Source organism: Spermophilus citellus (assembly GCF_964194105.1).
Source record: "Spermophilus citellus genome assembly, chromosome: 5".
NCBI lineage: Eukaryota > Metazoa > Chordata > Mammalia > Rodentia > Sciuridae > Spermophilus > Spermophilus citellus.
The window spans coordinates 118,947,867-118,959,928 of NC_138186.1; the positions used below are offsets into that span (position 1 = coordinate 118,947,867).

General features: G+C 44.3%; 2 protein-coding genes across 6 annotated transcripts in view; one reads left to right on the forward strand and one right to left on the reverse strand.

Moving 5' to 3' along the window:
- The window catches only part of LOC308648772 (uncharacterized protein), a gene marked incomplete at its 5' end in the record, with an annotated part of 108,944 nt that extends 104,407 nt beyond the window's left edge, over positions 1–4,537 (forward strand). For 2 of the 3 annotated variants that reach the window (XR_014021911.1, XM_081293765.1), the window contains 2 exons: positions 1,285–1,476; positions 3,304–4,537. Coding sequence is in view for 2 of the 3 variants with exons in the window: in XM_081293765.1 (XP_081149891.1) it covers positions 1,285–1,361 (77 nt within the window). Of the gene's footprint in view, positions 1–1,112; positions 1,191–1,284; positions 1,477–3,303 lie in introns of all 3 variants that reach the window. The other variant, XM_081293766.1, reaches the window with a different exon arrangement.
- The window catches only part of TRAF3IP2 (TRAF3 interacting protein 2), a 40,523-nt gene extending 28,696 nt beyond the window's left edge, over positions 1–11,827 (reverse strand). The window contains exon 1 of one of the 3 annotated variants that reach the window (XM_081293756.1): positions 11,215–11,827. The gene's annotated coding sequence lies outside the window, so the exon portion shown is untranslated. Of the gene's footprint in view, positions 1–9,932; positions 10,095–11,214 lie in introns of those variants that run through there. The other 2 variants (XM_081293754.1, XM_081293755.1) reach the window with 2 other exon arrangements.
- Positions 11,828–12,062: the final 235 nt, after the last annotated feature.

Genomic DNA, 12,062 nt, shown 5'->3' on the forward strand with positions numbered 1-12,062 from the left:
CATTAAATTAGAGAATAGAGCCCACTGTCCAAGCAATATTATTTTAATCTATAAAAAGAGAATTCTTAGCCAGGCATAGTGGTAGTATATGCCTATAATCCAGGTGACTCAGGAGGATAAGGCAGGAGGATTAGGAGTTTGAGGCTAGCCTCAGCAATTTAGTGAGACCTTCAGCAACTCAGCAAGACCCTGTCTCTAAACAAAATATAAACAAGGGCTGGGGATGTGGCTCAGTGGTTAAGTGCCCCCTGAGTTCAATCTCTCATACCAAAAAAAAAAAGGAACTCTTAATCAGCCTAACGATTTCCTTCCTCTTATCATCAATTGGTTGAAATGATGACTGGCTCAAGGGGAAGCAACAGGCAGGCCGGTGTGGAGTGGGGGCATGGGTGGTTTGTAGAAGGCTGAAGAGCAGATGTGGTAAAAAGGCAAGTAAGTGAAAAAGAAAAAAATCCCAGAGGTTTATTCTACGCAAGGCCTTTGTACATAGCACACTTCAAATACGAGAGAGAGAGAAAAGAGACTATGTGTGGATTTCTAAATTCTTACTTTGGATCCATGCAGCATTTCAACCACAAACGTTTACTGAGGGCTTACTGTGCCTGAAGTCACTGAGTACAGAAATTATTGTTCTAAGACAGCTTTTGAAGAACATGAATTCACTTTCTCTTGTGCCCTGAACCCAATCCAATGGGAACAAGACTGCATTCTGAAATGCTCCCCCTTTGCAGAGGTGAAACCAACAGTTTGCTACCAGATGTATCTTTTGTTTTTCTTTTTCTTCTTTCTTTCTTCTTCTTCTTTTTTATTTTTATTTTATTTTTTCCTGTGCTGGGGACCAAACCCAGGGCCTCATGCATACTAGACAAATACTCTACCACCAAGTTACATCCACATCCTTTACCAGGTATGGGCCACCATGCCTGTAGTCCCAGCTATTTGAGAGTCTGAGGGGGGAGGATCACTTGAACCCACAAGTTGGAGATCAGCCTGGACAACATAAGAAGACCTCCACCTCAAAATAATAAAAACAAATAGCTGCCTATAGAAAGATCCCTGGCTGGCCCTCCCTCTTCCTTCAGTCTTTCCCTTCTGGTTTGTCTCCTCTCCAGGTTGTGTGTGTCCCTTGTCCCTTGACTCTACAGAAAAGAGACCTCACCATCTAAATTGATTAGATCTTGGAAAAATGAGTAAGAACCTACCCCAAACCACGAATAGTTAGCCTTTCTACTCTCTAAAAATGCTCACCATTGTTTTCCTTTCTTCCTTACAATTTGTCTGCAGCTATGAAATTGAATATGCCCTACAACATGCTCTTCAGCTGGACAGGAAACAAAAGTATTTTCTCAAGGACTGGCTGAGTGCTGGGTAATCTCCTGCTTGCATCTGTGAGCCCCCAGCCGAATGAGAGGGCAAAGAGATGCGGAAAGTGAGCCAGCTAAGGAGGACGTGACTCCAGCAGCTCTTGCTTGTCAGGTGACTCCTTTCCATTGCCTCCACTTCAGGCAGCTCAGGGACAGCCGTTTACAATCTCCCTAGATTTCTAAGCATGAATGAGAAAATGCTTCTTTCCAGAAAACAAGTTGCACATTTGACTCTTCTAGTTGAGGGGCCTCCAGAGGCTTGGAGGAAGCTGATATAAAAGGTGACTAGAGTGGTTATTTCATGACTGCGAGTCTGAAGTCCATCAATGGTTACTTATGGCTGATTTGGAAAGGAACACAGGGCCCCTCAGATGATAGTAAATAAACCTGCCATGACATAGCCAACCTATTAGTAAAACTATAGGATTAGTAATCACTACAAACACAAAATGGACCCTGATGTTTTAAATATGTTGCTACCTTACTTTGGATCCATGCAGCATTTCAACCACAAACGTTTACTGAGGGCTTATCAAATACTCAAATAGCAAATAATCATGGAAACCTTACTGTGTCCTATGTGGTTCATCCCCCTTCTGAAAAGGCATATGCTCAATAAAACTCCTTCCTTCTAAAATATCTATAAGTGAACAAAATTCAAGAGCTACAGAAGGTTATACATTGAAAAAATAATCAAAATTCTTTAAAAACAAATTTTTTTATTGTGACAATAGAGATTGTACCCAGGCCTTGAACATGCGAAGCAAGCACTCTACCACTGAGCTATACCTCCAGGCCTCAAAATTATTTCTAAAGACATGTAAAGCATCATCCCTACCTTTAGGTTTCTTTTGATTCAAAACAAGAAAAAACAAACAGAAAGGAAAGCAAAGGCTCTACCTCAGGGCCTTTGCACTTGTCATTCCCTTTTATATCTGCATGGCTCTCTTCCCTTCTCCTTCAGATCTTTCCTTAGCTGTCCCCCTGTTAGTGAGATATGCCTGGGCACAGTTTCTAAATGTTTTACACTCTCCTCCCACTCTGTTCTCCCTTGCCTGTTTTTCTCCTCTATAGCAATAATCACATCTTATATAGTATCTAAATGTATATTATAAATGCAAATATATAGTAGATTACTACTTTATTGCCTCTCCCTTTTTTCCAGAATAGAAACTTCACAAGGGCCTATTTTTCAACTGTTCTAGTCACAGCTCTATTCTCAGCACTTAAAACTGTACCCAGCACTAGTAGGTATATAGTCAAGATTTGCTGAATGAATAAATAATTGATGCCTATTTCAGACTGGGCAGATCTGCGTAGCTAGAAGGGTCACTGACAGATGTTAGGATCCATGGGGGGCTAGCAGGGAGTATCTGGTGGGCCAAGTTCTCAGGGCTCTTATATTTATGCCACATGGGTGACCCTGACCACTGCTTCTCTTTCCTACTCTCACAAATATTCATGAAATGTTCACTGATTGTCAAGGCAGCCCTGGGTCATGCCTGAGAGATCCTGCCTATGGGCAGGGTTGACCATAGCTGTCACCGACAAAATAAGAATATTCCACCAGCCAGTGAGATGGGCCATCTGTTTTTTGGCTCCACACAGGGAGTGCTGGTCTGTTTGTATGTCCACAGAGCTCTGCCCAGAACAGAGGAGGGCAAAGCCCACTTGCCACTACCACATGGGCTCCTTACGGCCCCAACCCTCTGCCAAAAGTGGCAGAATATGGCCAACTCTGCCAGCCCTCTCCAGGCAGTCACAGAGGACAGTTATATACAAACATACATCAGGGCCACACGGAGATATGTGGGTTTTGTTGGAGATGCAGTTTTATCTGTTTTGTCTTTAATATAAACATTGTAAAAAAAATAATGGACCTTAAAAATATCACTGAGTGTCTCTTCACTGCTAACCATTTTCTCCTCTTTTCTTCCAGACCTTCTCCGTATACTGTGCCTGTGGTTATAACCCCAGTCCGGTCTGTGCTGCAGTCCTTAACAGAAGGCCACCTGGCTTGAAGTAGAAAATGCCTGTTTTCTAGCCATGACCTAGAGAAAAAGCACTGACCCCCAAGAGGACAGAATATCTGCTCACCAGGACCCGGGACTCCAAACACCTGCATTGTCTAGACAGTCTGGACTCCTGTGGTGCTCAGAATGCCTGGGAGAAACTGAAGCCTGTCTGGCCTGGAGGACAGTGACCATGATTACTGCACTGGGACCCATCCCTGAGGGAAAAGGACTTGCTGGAGGATGAGGAGAGTTTCTGGCTCAGACTCCCCTTATGAGGATCCTAATGCAGATGCCCAGGCCCCACACATAGGGATTATGAGGTGGGGCCAGGGCCTCCCAGTGTCTTAAGTCCCAGATGTAAACAGGTCCTCTCTTGCTTTGCCAAGAGGAGTGAAATCTGTACAGTTTGGCAATAACTCTCAGAAGTTTTAAAAACTTCTGACCTTTGACCTAGTAATTTCATTTCTGAGAATTTCCTCTGCAGAGCATGTATGTGCACACTGTGTGAAATGAAGAGGCTATGAAGATGGGCAGTGCAGAGAGGTTTATGTAGCCAAGACTAGAAACAACCCACATGTCCAAAGAAGTGCTGAGTTTTAAAACTGTTCTGTATCTGGACAATGGATATTTGTATCTTAAAAAAAAAAAAAAAATGAGGAAGTGCTGTGTGATTGAAATGGAAGCAGCTACAAAACTTATTAAATTCAAAAAATTAGAGAACAGTGTGTAGGGTATGCCACCTTTGCATGATGTAGGAGCACAGCTGCACGTCTTCCCTTAGAAATTAGGAACAATGTTTGCCTCCAAGAAGGGAACCGGATGACTGAGAAGAGGGCAGGAGAGAGATCTGCCTTTCAGAATGGTTTATACCTTTTAAGTTTTATACCAAGTGCCTATATATCTCTAATAAAAACGAAAAGGAGCCAGGTGGAGTGGCGCATGCCTGTAATCTCAGAGACTTGGGAGGCTGAAGCAGGAGGATCGTGAGTTTAAAGCCAGCCTCAGCAACTTAGTGAGGCCCTGAGCAACTTAGCAAGACCCTGTCTCAAAATAAAAAAAAAAAGGCTGGGGATGTGGCTCAGTGGTGAAGCACCCCTGGGTTCAATCTCTGGAACCAAAAAATTACATTGAATTAAAAAATAAAAAGGAAAAGGAAAAGTGGTGTTGATTCTGATGTTCACAAAGATTAAGAACCAATGTGAATGAGGAACACATAAGCCTCCCAGGAAAGAGTGAACATGTCCCTCAGAATAGAAAAACCATTTGTCAGAGGGTGAGGATGTTTCTGGGGTGGGCATGGAGGAGCAGGAGCTATGAAGAGCCAAGTCCCAGAAACACTGACCAAACTGCGACAGTTTACATGTGAGTCTAGTTCATACTCCTGATCCGACTCTAAAGAGAAAAGGTTTTCTTGTCTAAAATCTCATTGCCCTTTGGGCCAAGAGCTGTGTCTCCAGTTCTTTGATTCTGACCACCTTTCTGATTTCATGATTCTGCCTCAACTCTCTATCAATTTCTCTGTCTCAGGCCTCCTCAGACCCCAGACCTTTCTCCTGACTCCTCTATCCTGCTCCACTCCCGCCCCACCCCACCCTCAGCCTGGTTTTGCAGATAAGATCTTATCCAGATGTCAGCAACCTTGACATCCTTGACAATGCTCCCTGGTTTCCCATCCACAGAATTTCCCACACTTTCCCCCCACCACCATTTTTTCTGTATATAGCTCTGCCAACCTCGTCGAGCTGCCTCTAACCCTGCTCACCTCTATTCCCAGCATCCTTCACCTCCTGTAGCACATTTTGCATTAAATTAGTAGTATTTCAAAACAGAGTCTTTTAGTCTTCACAATTGCACCTTTCTGATCTCCTAGTCCATTAGAAGCTTCTTTTCCCCCCATCAGGCCTGCCTTCCTTTCTGCAGGTCCATTAGACCCCAACCTGGCCTGTGTGGGAAGCAAGTCTCTTTCAGGGTACACATTAGCAGAATTAAAGCCTACCTTCACAGTAACTGTGGCTTATGCCTTCCAGATGCTCTTTACTCAGAATCAACACTTATTTCTAAGATGTGGGAAAATACGCAGTGATTGAACACATTGGCTCTGAACTTAGACTCCCCAGACTTGACTTCTTTCTCTGACAGCTGTGTAATTAGATTGACAAAATTACTTAACTTCTCTGGACCTTTTTTTTCTCATCTGCAAAATGGAGAAATAGCAATACTTGCTCCAGAGGGATAAAAGAAGACACACAGTACTGAATGCAGAGCCTGGACCATATCAACCTCTTAAAAAAATTACCTTTGTTATTATTTTTCCTGCAGTGAGTGATTTGGCTTTGGAACTCTTTTTTTCTAGACTGTGTTGCCTGGTTTTATACCCAGGTGCTAAAAGTACCATATGAATCTAATGTATGGACACTGAATCTTTTTAACCAACATGTACATATGAGAGTCATTTCTAGCACATTTGATTAGCATCATCTCATTTGGTCCTTGAAGAAGCCTGGGCCACAGGAGGGGGAAAGGTACCATCCTGCCATTCCTGTTCCACAAAGGCTTAGATACCTTATGTCGCTTTTCCAAAGTCACACAACAAGTGACTGGTAAAAGCAAATCTTACCTGTAATCTGCTAGGTCTTTCCATTAAACCATACAGAACTTCCAAAGGACTAAATAGTAAATCATTTATGCTTTATGGGCTTCACACTGTCTCTGTCTCATATTCTGTTTCTTATTCTTATTTTAAACAGCCCTTTAGAAATGTAATGATTCTTAGCAATAGGCTAGTATAAAGAGATCACAGTTACCTTTGGCCCAAGGGTTGTAGTTTATTGACCACTAACACAGATTATACTGATATACCAAAATACAAGCCTAACGAAGTGGATCTACCCAAGAAACTTTACCCTTTGTTAGCAATCACTTGTTAATATTTATTGAATGGTTACTATGTGTGAAATACTGTTCCAAGTTTTTTATATGCATTAACTCATTTAGTCCCCATGGTAACCTTAGTTGATAGGTACCTCACTTTATAAATGGGGAAACTGAGGCATGGGGAAGGTAAGACACTTCTTCAAAGTCACATGGCCAATAAGCAGCAGAACTGGGGTTCAAATCTGAGCAGTTCAGCCCCAGATCCTGTGCACTGAACCATGTGTATCTTGTGTGGGAGCATTGATGGATATTTGGGAGAGAGAGGGGGGATAAAGGAATCCATGGAGCCTCTCGATGCTTCTGGATTAAATATGTTTCAGACTGATTCACCTTGATGCTAAGGGATGTTAAAACATGCCACCTGTGTTCTGTAAAGCATCATCAGGCTGGAAACCTGCAGGAGCTTTCCTTCATGCCATTGTAATAGAGGGTACAGAGGCAACTGCACAGGCATCTTGATTTGAGAAAAGCACTTGATTGGATCTCATTAAATTTTAATCATAAACTGAATTCCAAATAAGTTGAAAACTGGTTGACAGAGCACAAACAAAGGGTGATGATAAATGGTGATGCATCTAGAGAGGGGATATCTTCCAGGGGACGCCTCTGAGCCAAGGACGGGAGGGATTTAACGAAGGTATTACGTCCCTGCAAGAAGACAAATCACATAGCAAGGAAGAGAGGGAGGGCAGGAGTGAGCAGCCTGGGTAATTAATAAACCACATTAACAGCTCCTAAATAGTCAAGGCTGGGTATTCACCAACCGCTTAGGTTTTTTTTTTTTTTTTTTAAACCAGAGGGTTGAAGAGTTCTGTGAATGCAAAACATGCATATTTCAGATGGACATAATAAATAAATATATAAATTTATAATTGAGAGGATCCTCAGATTCAATTTGGATCAGATACTTTCCATTATAGATTCTCAAGGTCTTAGTTTTCATTCCCCAGAGAATAATTTTTAATGTGTCTTAAAGACATGAATTTTTTTTAAATCTATAAACTCATTAATGTTCTTTGTTTACTGTCCAAATGCATGCAAACTTACATAACATTGGTTTTGCTTAATGGCTCAGATTTAAACTCCAGCAAACATATGCTTCCAAGTTCACTTGCAGAACTTCCCTGTCAGAGAAATTCTTCCATTAAGTTTGCCAGAGAATTTGCAACAGTGTGAGGCCTGGATACAAGGCGGCGTTTACTGATCCCCGGATACAACCCTGCATAGGAAGACTCAGGTCAGGCAGAGCACAGCATGGTGTGAACTGACCTGATTTGAGGAAGTCTACTCTGGGGTTCCTGAGAGCAGGTGAGGGAGGAGCAGGTGGACTCAGGGGAGCAGACTCATTCTGCCACTTTGGAAGTCGGTTGTAAACATTTAGAGAACAACCTCAATCCAGCCCACGTTCTGGCTGTCGTTGTTTTTGTTTTCAGATAAGATGGGTCTTTACTAAGTACACATTTGTGATCCCTAATTCAGTCCAGGCCACAGAGCGCAGGAGAGGAAGGGATGGAAAGCCAGAAAGGCGTATGGAAGAGGAGAGAGGTAGGGCATGTGGGGAAGAAGTAGGGAGAGAGACTCATTTAATTGTAATTTGTATGTGTCACGGGTCAGGTGGAAAGAGAGGAGAAGAATGAACAGAGGTCAAAGGCAAGAGCATTGCCTGGAAAGCCGGTAGCCACAAAGAGTCTGGACAGACAGCTCAGAGGAGGAAGCAGCTCAGGGATGCGAGAGAGACCTGTTGACCCTGAGAGGAAAAAGGGAAAACACAGAACTCCGGCCAGGACAACAATGCAGCAGAGGAAAGCCAAGTTCCCTCATTGCTGAGGGAGCTGCCAAGGTCCCCTGCAGCCCAGGTCTGCAGGGGGTTGCACGGGTGGGGGCTCCCCAAGGTCCATCCCATCCCTCCCAAATAGCTTGACTTCAGCTGCCTTGCAGGGAACCAAGCCAATCTGGCACAACTCCACAGGCCACCATGTGGAGGAAAGGCCGCCCCTCCTCAGCCAGTTTACAACTTCTGGTCTCCAGGAAGGTCTGAGTGCACACCAGAGAGCACACACGCAGGCGCGGAATGAGCTGGGCGGTCAGGCTGCCAAGCACATGTGGGCTCCAGAAGGCCTGCTGGGCGCAAGACAGGGAATGTCGGAGGGAGAAAGGACAGCCTGGGTTTCAGGAACTAAAAATATCTTGGTGACAATGCATTGAGAAGAAATAGGAGAGGCCCAGGGGGACAGCTTCTTGATTCCAGTCCTCAGATGCTTTCTCACGAAAGGCCTGCTGGATTGTTTTGATAAGGAAATGTGATCAAACATTAGGGGTCATTTAGTTGGATCTGAAAGGAATTTAAAGTTTAATGTGCCTCATCTGTGTGCTTTTTTTTTTCTGCAGCAGTTGCCTGCAATTCATATATGTATGTTTTTAAAGGCTAATCTAAAATTGCCTGCAGCAGAAAAATGATTTGAATTCAGGATATATCTGAGATTTTCATTCTTCGATGTGTAAAACATTGATTTAATTTAGACAAACTGCTCCACCATCATCTATCTTGCTGAATGCCTGTTAGAGTATGCCTGCAAATATGACTTTCTCCTCTCCTTTTAATTTTCAGAGCATTTGAAAGTCACGAACTCCTTAATCCTGGGAGAAGCAGGCTTTAGTGTTTTCTGTCTTTGCACCCTCCAAAAATGAGAATCCCTGAGTTAGAAAGTTTTCTCTCCAACACAATGACATATTATCTAGACCCCCACTCCTAGTTAACCACCCCCACTCAATGAACAGAGCAGAGTGGCTGCATTAACCATCTAGACCCTCCTTGTAGAATGATTTGAAGTGGCAGTACCAGATAAGAATATGGAGGCTGAGGCTGGGGCCTTTGGAGATTGACACGAGATAGCAACTGAACAATAGTTTGCCTGATTTCAGATAATGGTGCATCTTTATTTGAAAGTAAAACTGGGAACTTGCTGCAGGTGAAATGTTGAAATTCCTGTACTGTCATCCCAAAGAGAGAGAGAGAAACATCCAAAACATGCCAAGGGCAATAACAAGGCCTCAATATCCCACAGAAAGTTCAGCAATAACAAAAGCTCTGAATCAGTCTGTCCCAGTCAGCCAAAGCCTGTTGGAACTGTCCTGACAGAGACTAATTGCCCAAAAGAAACAATAACAATTTTTTTTTAAAGCAGTGGTTTGGAAAAGGTTAAGAATTCAGCATATCCGCCATCTAATAATGAGTCTAATCATAATCATCACCCTTCCATGGTGCTAGGATATGTTTCACTGTTTCCTTTCCCCTTCTATTAAAGGACCCCCACACAGGCAGCTCCAGCCAGGAGACGTTGCCAGCAAAGTCAGTTACTGGCTTCTGGAGCCAAGCTTGCCTGCCAGTTCTCTGCCTCTGTGAGCACAGGGCGATGCTTCCTGGGTAACCCAAATGGGACATGAACTAATTCAAGAAATCCCCTGTTTTCTCCTACGTGCCTAGAGCCAATGATGACGCCTCAATTCTAGACAGCCCTCCTGCAGTGCCACTCGGCCACCCTGTCTCCTCCAGTCCCAAGGGCTGCTTTACCTGTGGCCTAGAGAACAGATGAGTGAAACAGAAATCAAAGAAACTTACATGGAAGGAGCCTTGGCACCTCCAAGGCATTTGACAGTATGCTGGCTTCTGGGGGCTAGAAAAGTATAAAGAAACAAAGTCCCTTTTCTTGGGCTAACTGACTAGTAGCAGGAGATAAGATTTATGCGCGTAGTAATCACTATACAAAATATATCTTCTAAGACCACCCATTACGGCTACCCCTCTGGGACAACCCTAGCCTTGCTTTGTTAGACAGGAATGTAGACATCATCATATTAGTTCACACGCACTCACTTTACCGATGAAGAAATCCAGGCCTCGGGGAGCCAAAGTGAATTGCCCAAGAGATGGAACCACACAAAGTGGTGAGAGCTTGGAGCCAAGTTTCCTGTCCTTTTTAAAATGTATTTACTTGAACTATTTTCTCCCATTCCTTTAAAAATCAACCCCCCTGTTCTAAGAGACCTCCTTAGCCAGGTACGGTGGCATGTGCCTATAATCCCAGCGGCTCAGGAGGCTGAGGCAGGACTGTGAGGTGCTAAACAACTCAGTGAGCCCTGTCTCTAAATAAAATACAAAATAGGGCTGGGGATGTGGCTCAGTGGCCAAGTGCCCCTGGGTTGAATCCCTGGTACCCCTTCCCCCCCCAAAAAAGGGACCTCCTGGACCTGGAAGTCACAAGAAGCTCTATGAGCTTCTAAAACCAAATACTAGTTTCTTCCCTTACATGCCCCCAAGGCTCCATCCAGTGCCAGCAAATGTCTAGCTGCTAGAGAGGAGTGGAAGGCCCGGAGAGGGGCCAGGGAGGCTTACATCCAGCCCCCACAAGCTGAACCGGATTTCCTGGCCTAAGAATGCACTGTTGATTTTTTTTCCCCTGCATGGAAATCAGGATACAGAAAATTTGGGAATTTTCCTTCCCACTCTGTCCCTGACGTTCTCTGGGGCTGGAAGCCAATTACTTAATTTTTGCCATCGCCAACTCCTTCTCTGGAAAAGTCGGGTTTGAATTCTTGATGGCAACTCTAGGGACAATGAGTACCTAACAAATTGTTCCCAGGCAGCTCAGTAGCCTGGGCCGCCCCTCCTCAAAGAGTTAATCTCGGCTCGCCTGTTTGAAACACTAAACCAGCAACACATTTTGGCTGCAGACACTCACTATCATCTTCTCAGTCCAAGCTGGTCTCCCTACCAGCAAGTTAAAGGTGGAGAGAGGAGGGCAGAGGAAATGTAGGGGCAGCACATTTCAGCAAAGGAGAAAACAGTGTTTTGGAAAATGGGTCAGTGGTTAAGAAATCAGAGGAGGCAAAACAGCACTTACCTTAGATCCACTACGGACAGACAAACTGGGGCCCAAGGAGTGGTCACGCTCTCTGTTTCTCTGTCTTGGGTCTCTCTCCACCGACCTTCCTCGCCTCCTCCAAGCCCAGGTAAGTTGTAGAACAGGCTCTGAAACAGGAAGTGGAAGTTGTATGCAAATCTCTACGGAGGCTAGGAAGCCTCTGCTCAGAATCTCCCTGTGGGCAGTGAATCAACGGCTAAGTCACTTTATTTTTTTAAAACAGAAACCTCCTTCATTCACTAGAAAGAGGCAGTGACCAATTAGGCTGTATTTTTGTTTTCACCACCCAGCTAAGAAACTTCGGAGGAATGCCCTGGGCCTGGGGGTTAGAAGAGGGCCCTCCCCAGGAGGTGTCTGGGAGGAGACAACTTGGGTGTTAAAGTTGCTAATGCGTTAGCAGCTTCAAAGGAAGAGGAGGATGGGGACAGATGATGGGGAGGAATAGCAAACAAGAGCTTCTGACTGTCTCCCTTAACTGCTTAAAACATTTGCTGCCCATGACCATGGAGGGGGCAGGCCCTGCCCATGCCCCCTTTCCCCCATCTCTCTCTCTCTCTCTCTCTCTCTCTCTCTCTCTCACACACACACACACACACACACACACACACACACATACACACACACACACACACACACACACTAAGTCCTCCTCTGGCTTCCCATTTCTTGACCTGTGGTTAACTTCATCCCCTTTCCATTGTTTGATCAGTAGCCAACATAATTACTGTTGAAGGAGATGATAGAGGCAGGATTAGCTTCAGTAACATACACATATGTAGGTGCAACAAAGGGTGATGGGAGTCACATCAGTGGGGATTTTGGAGCCA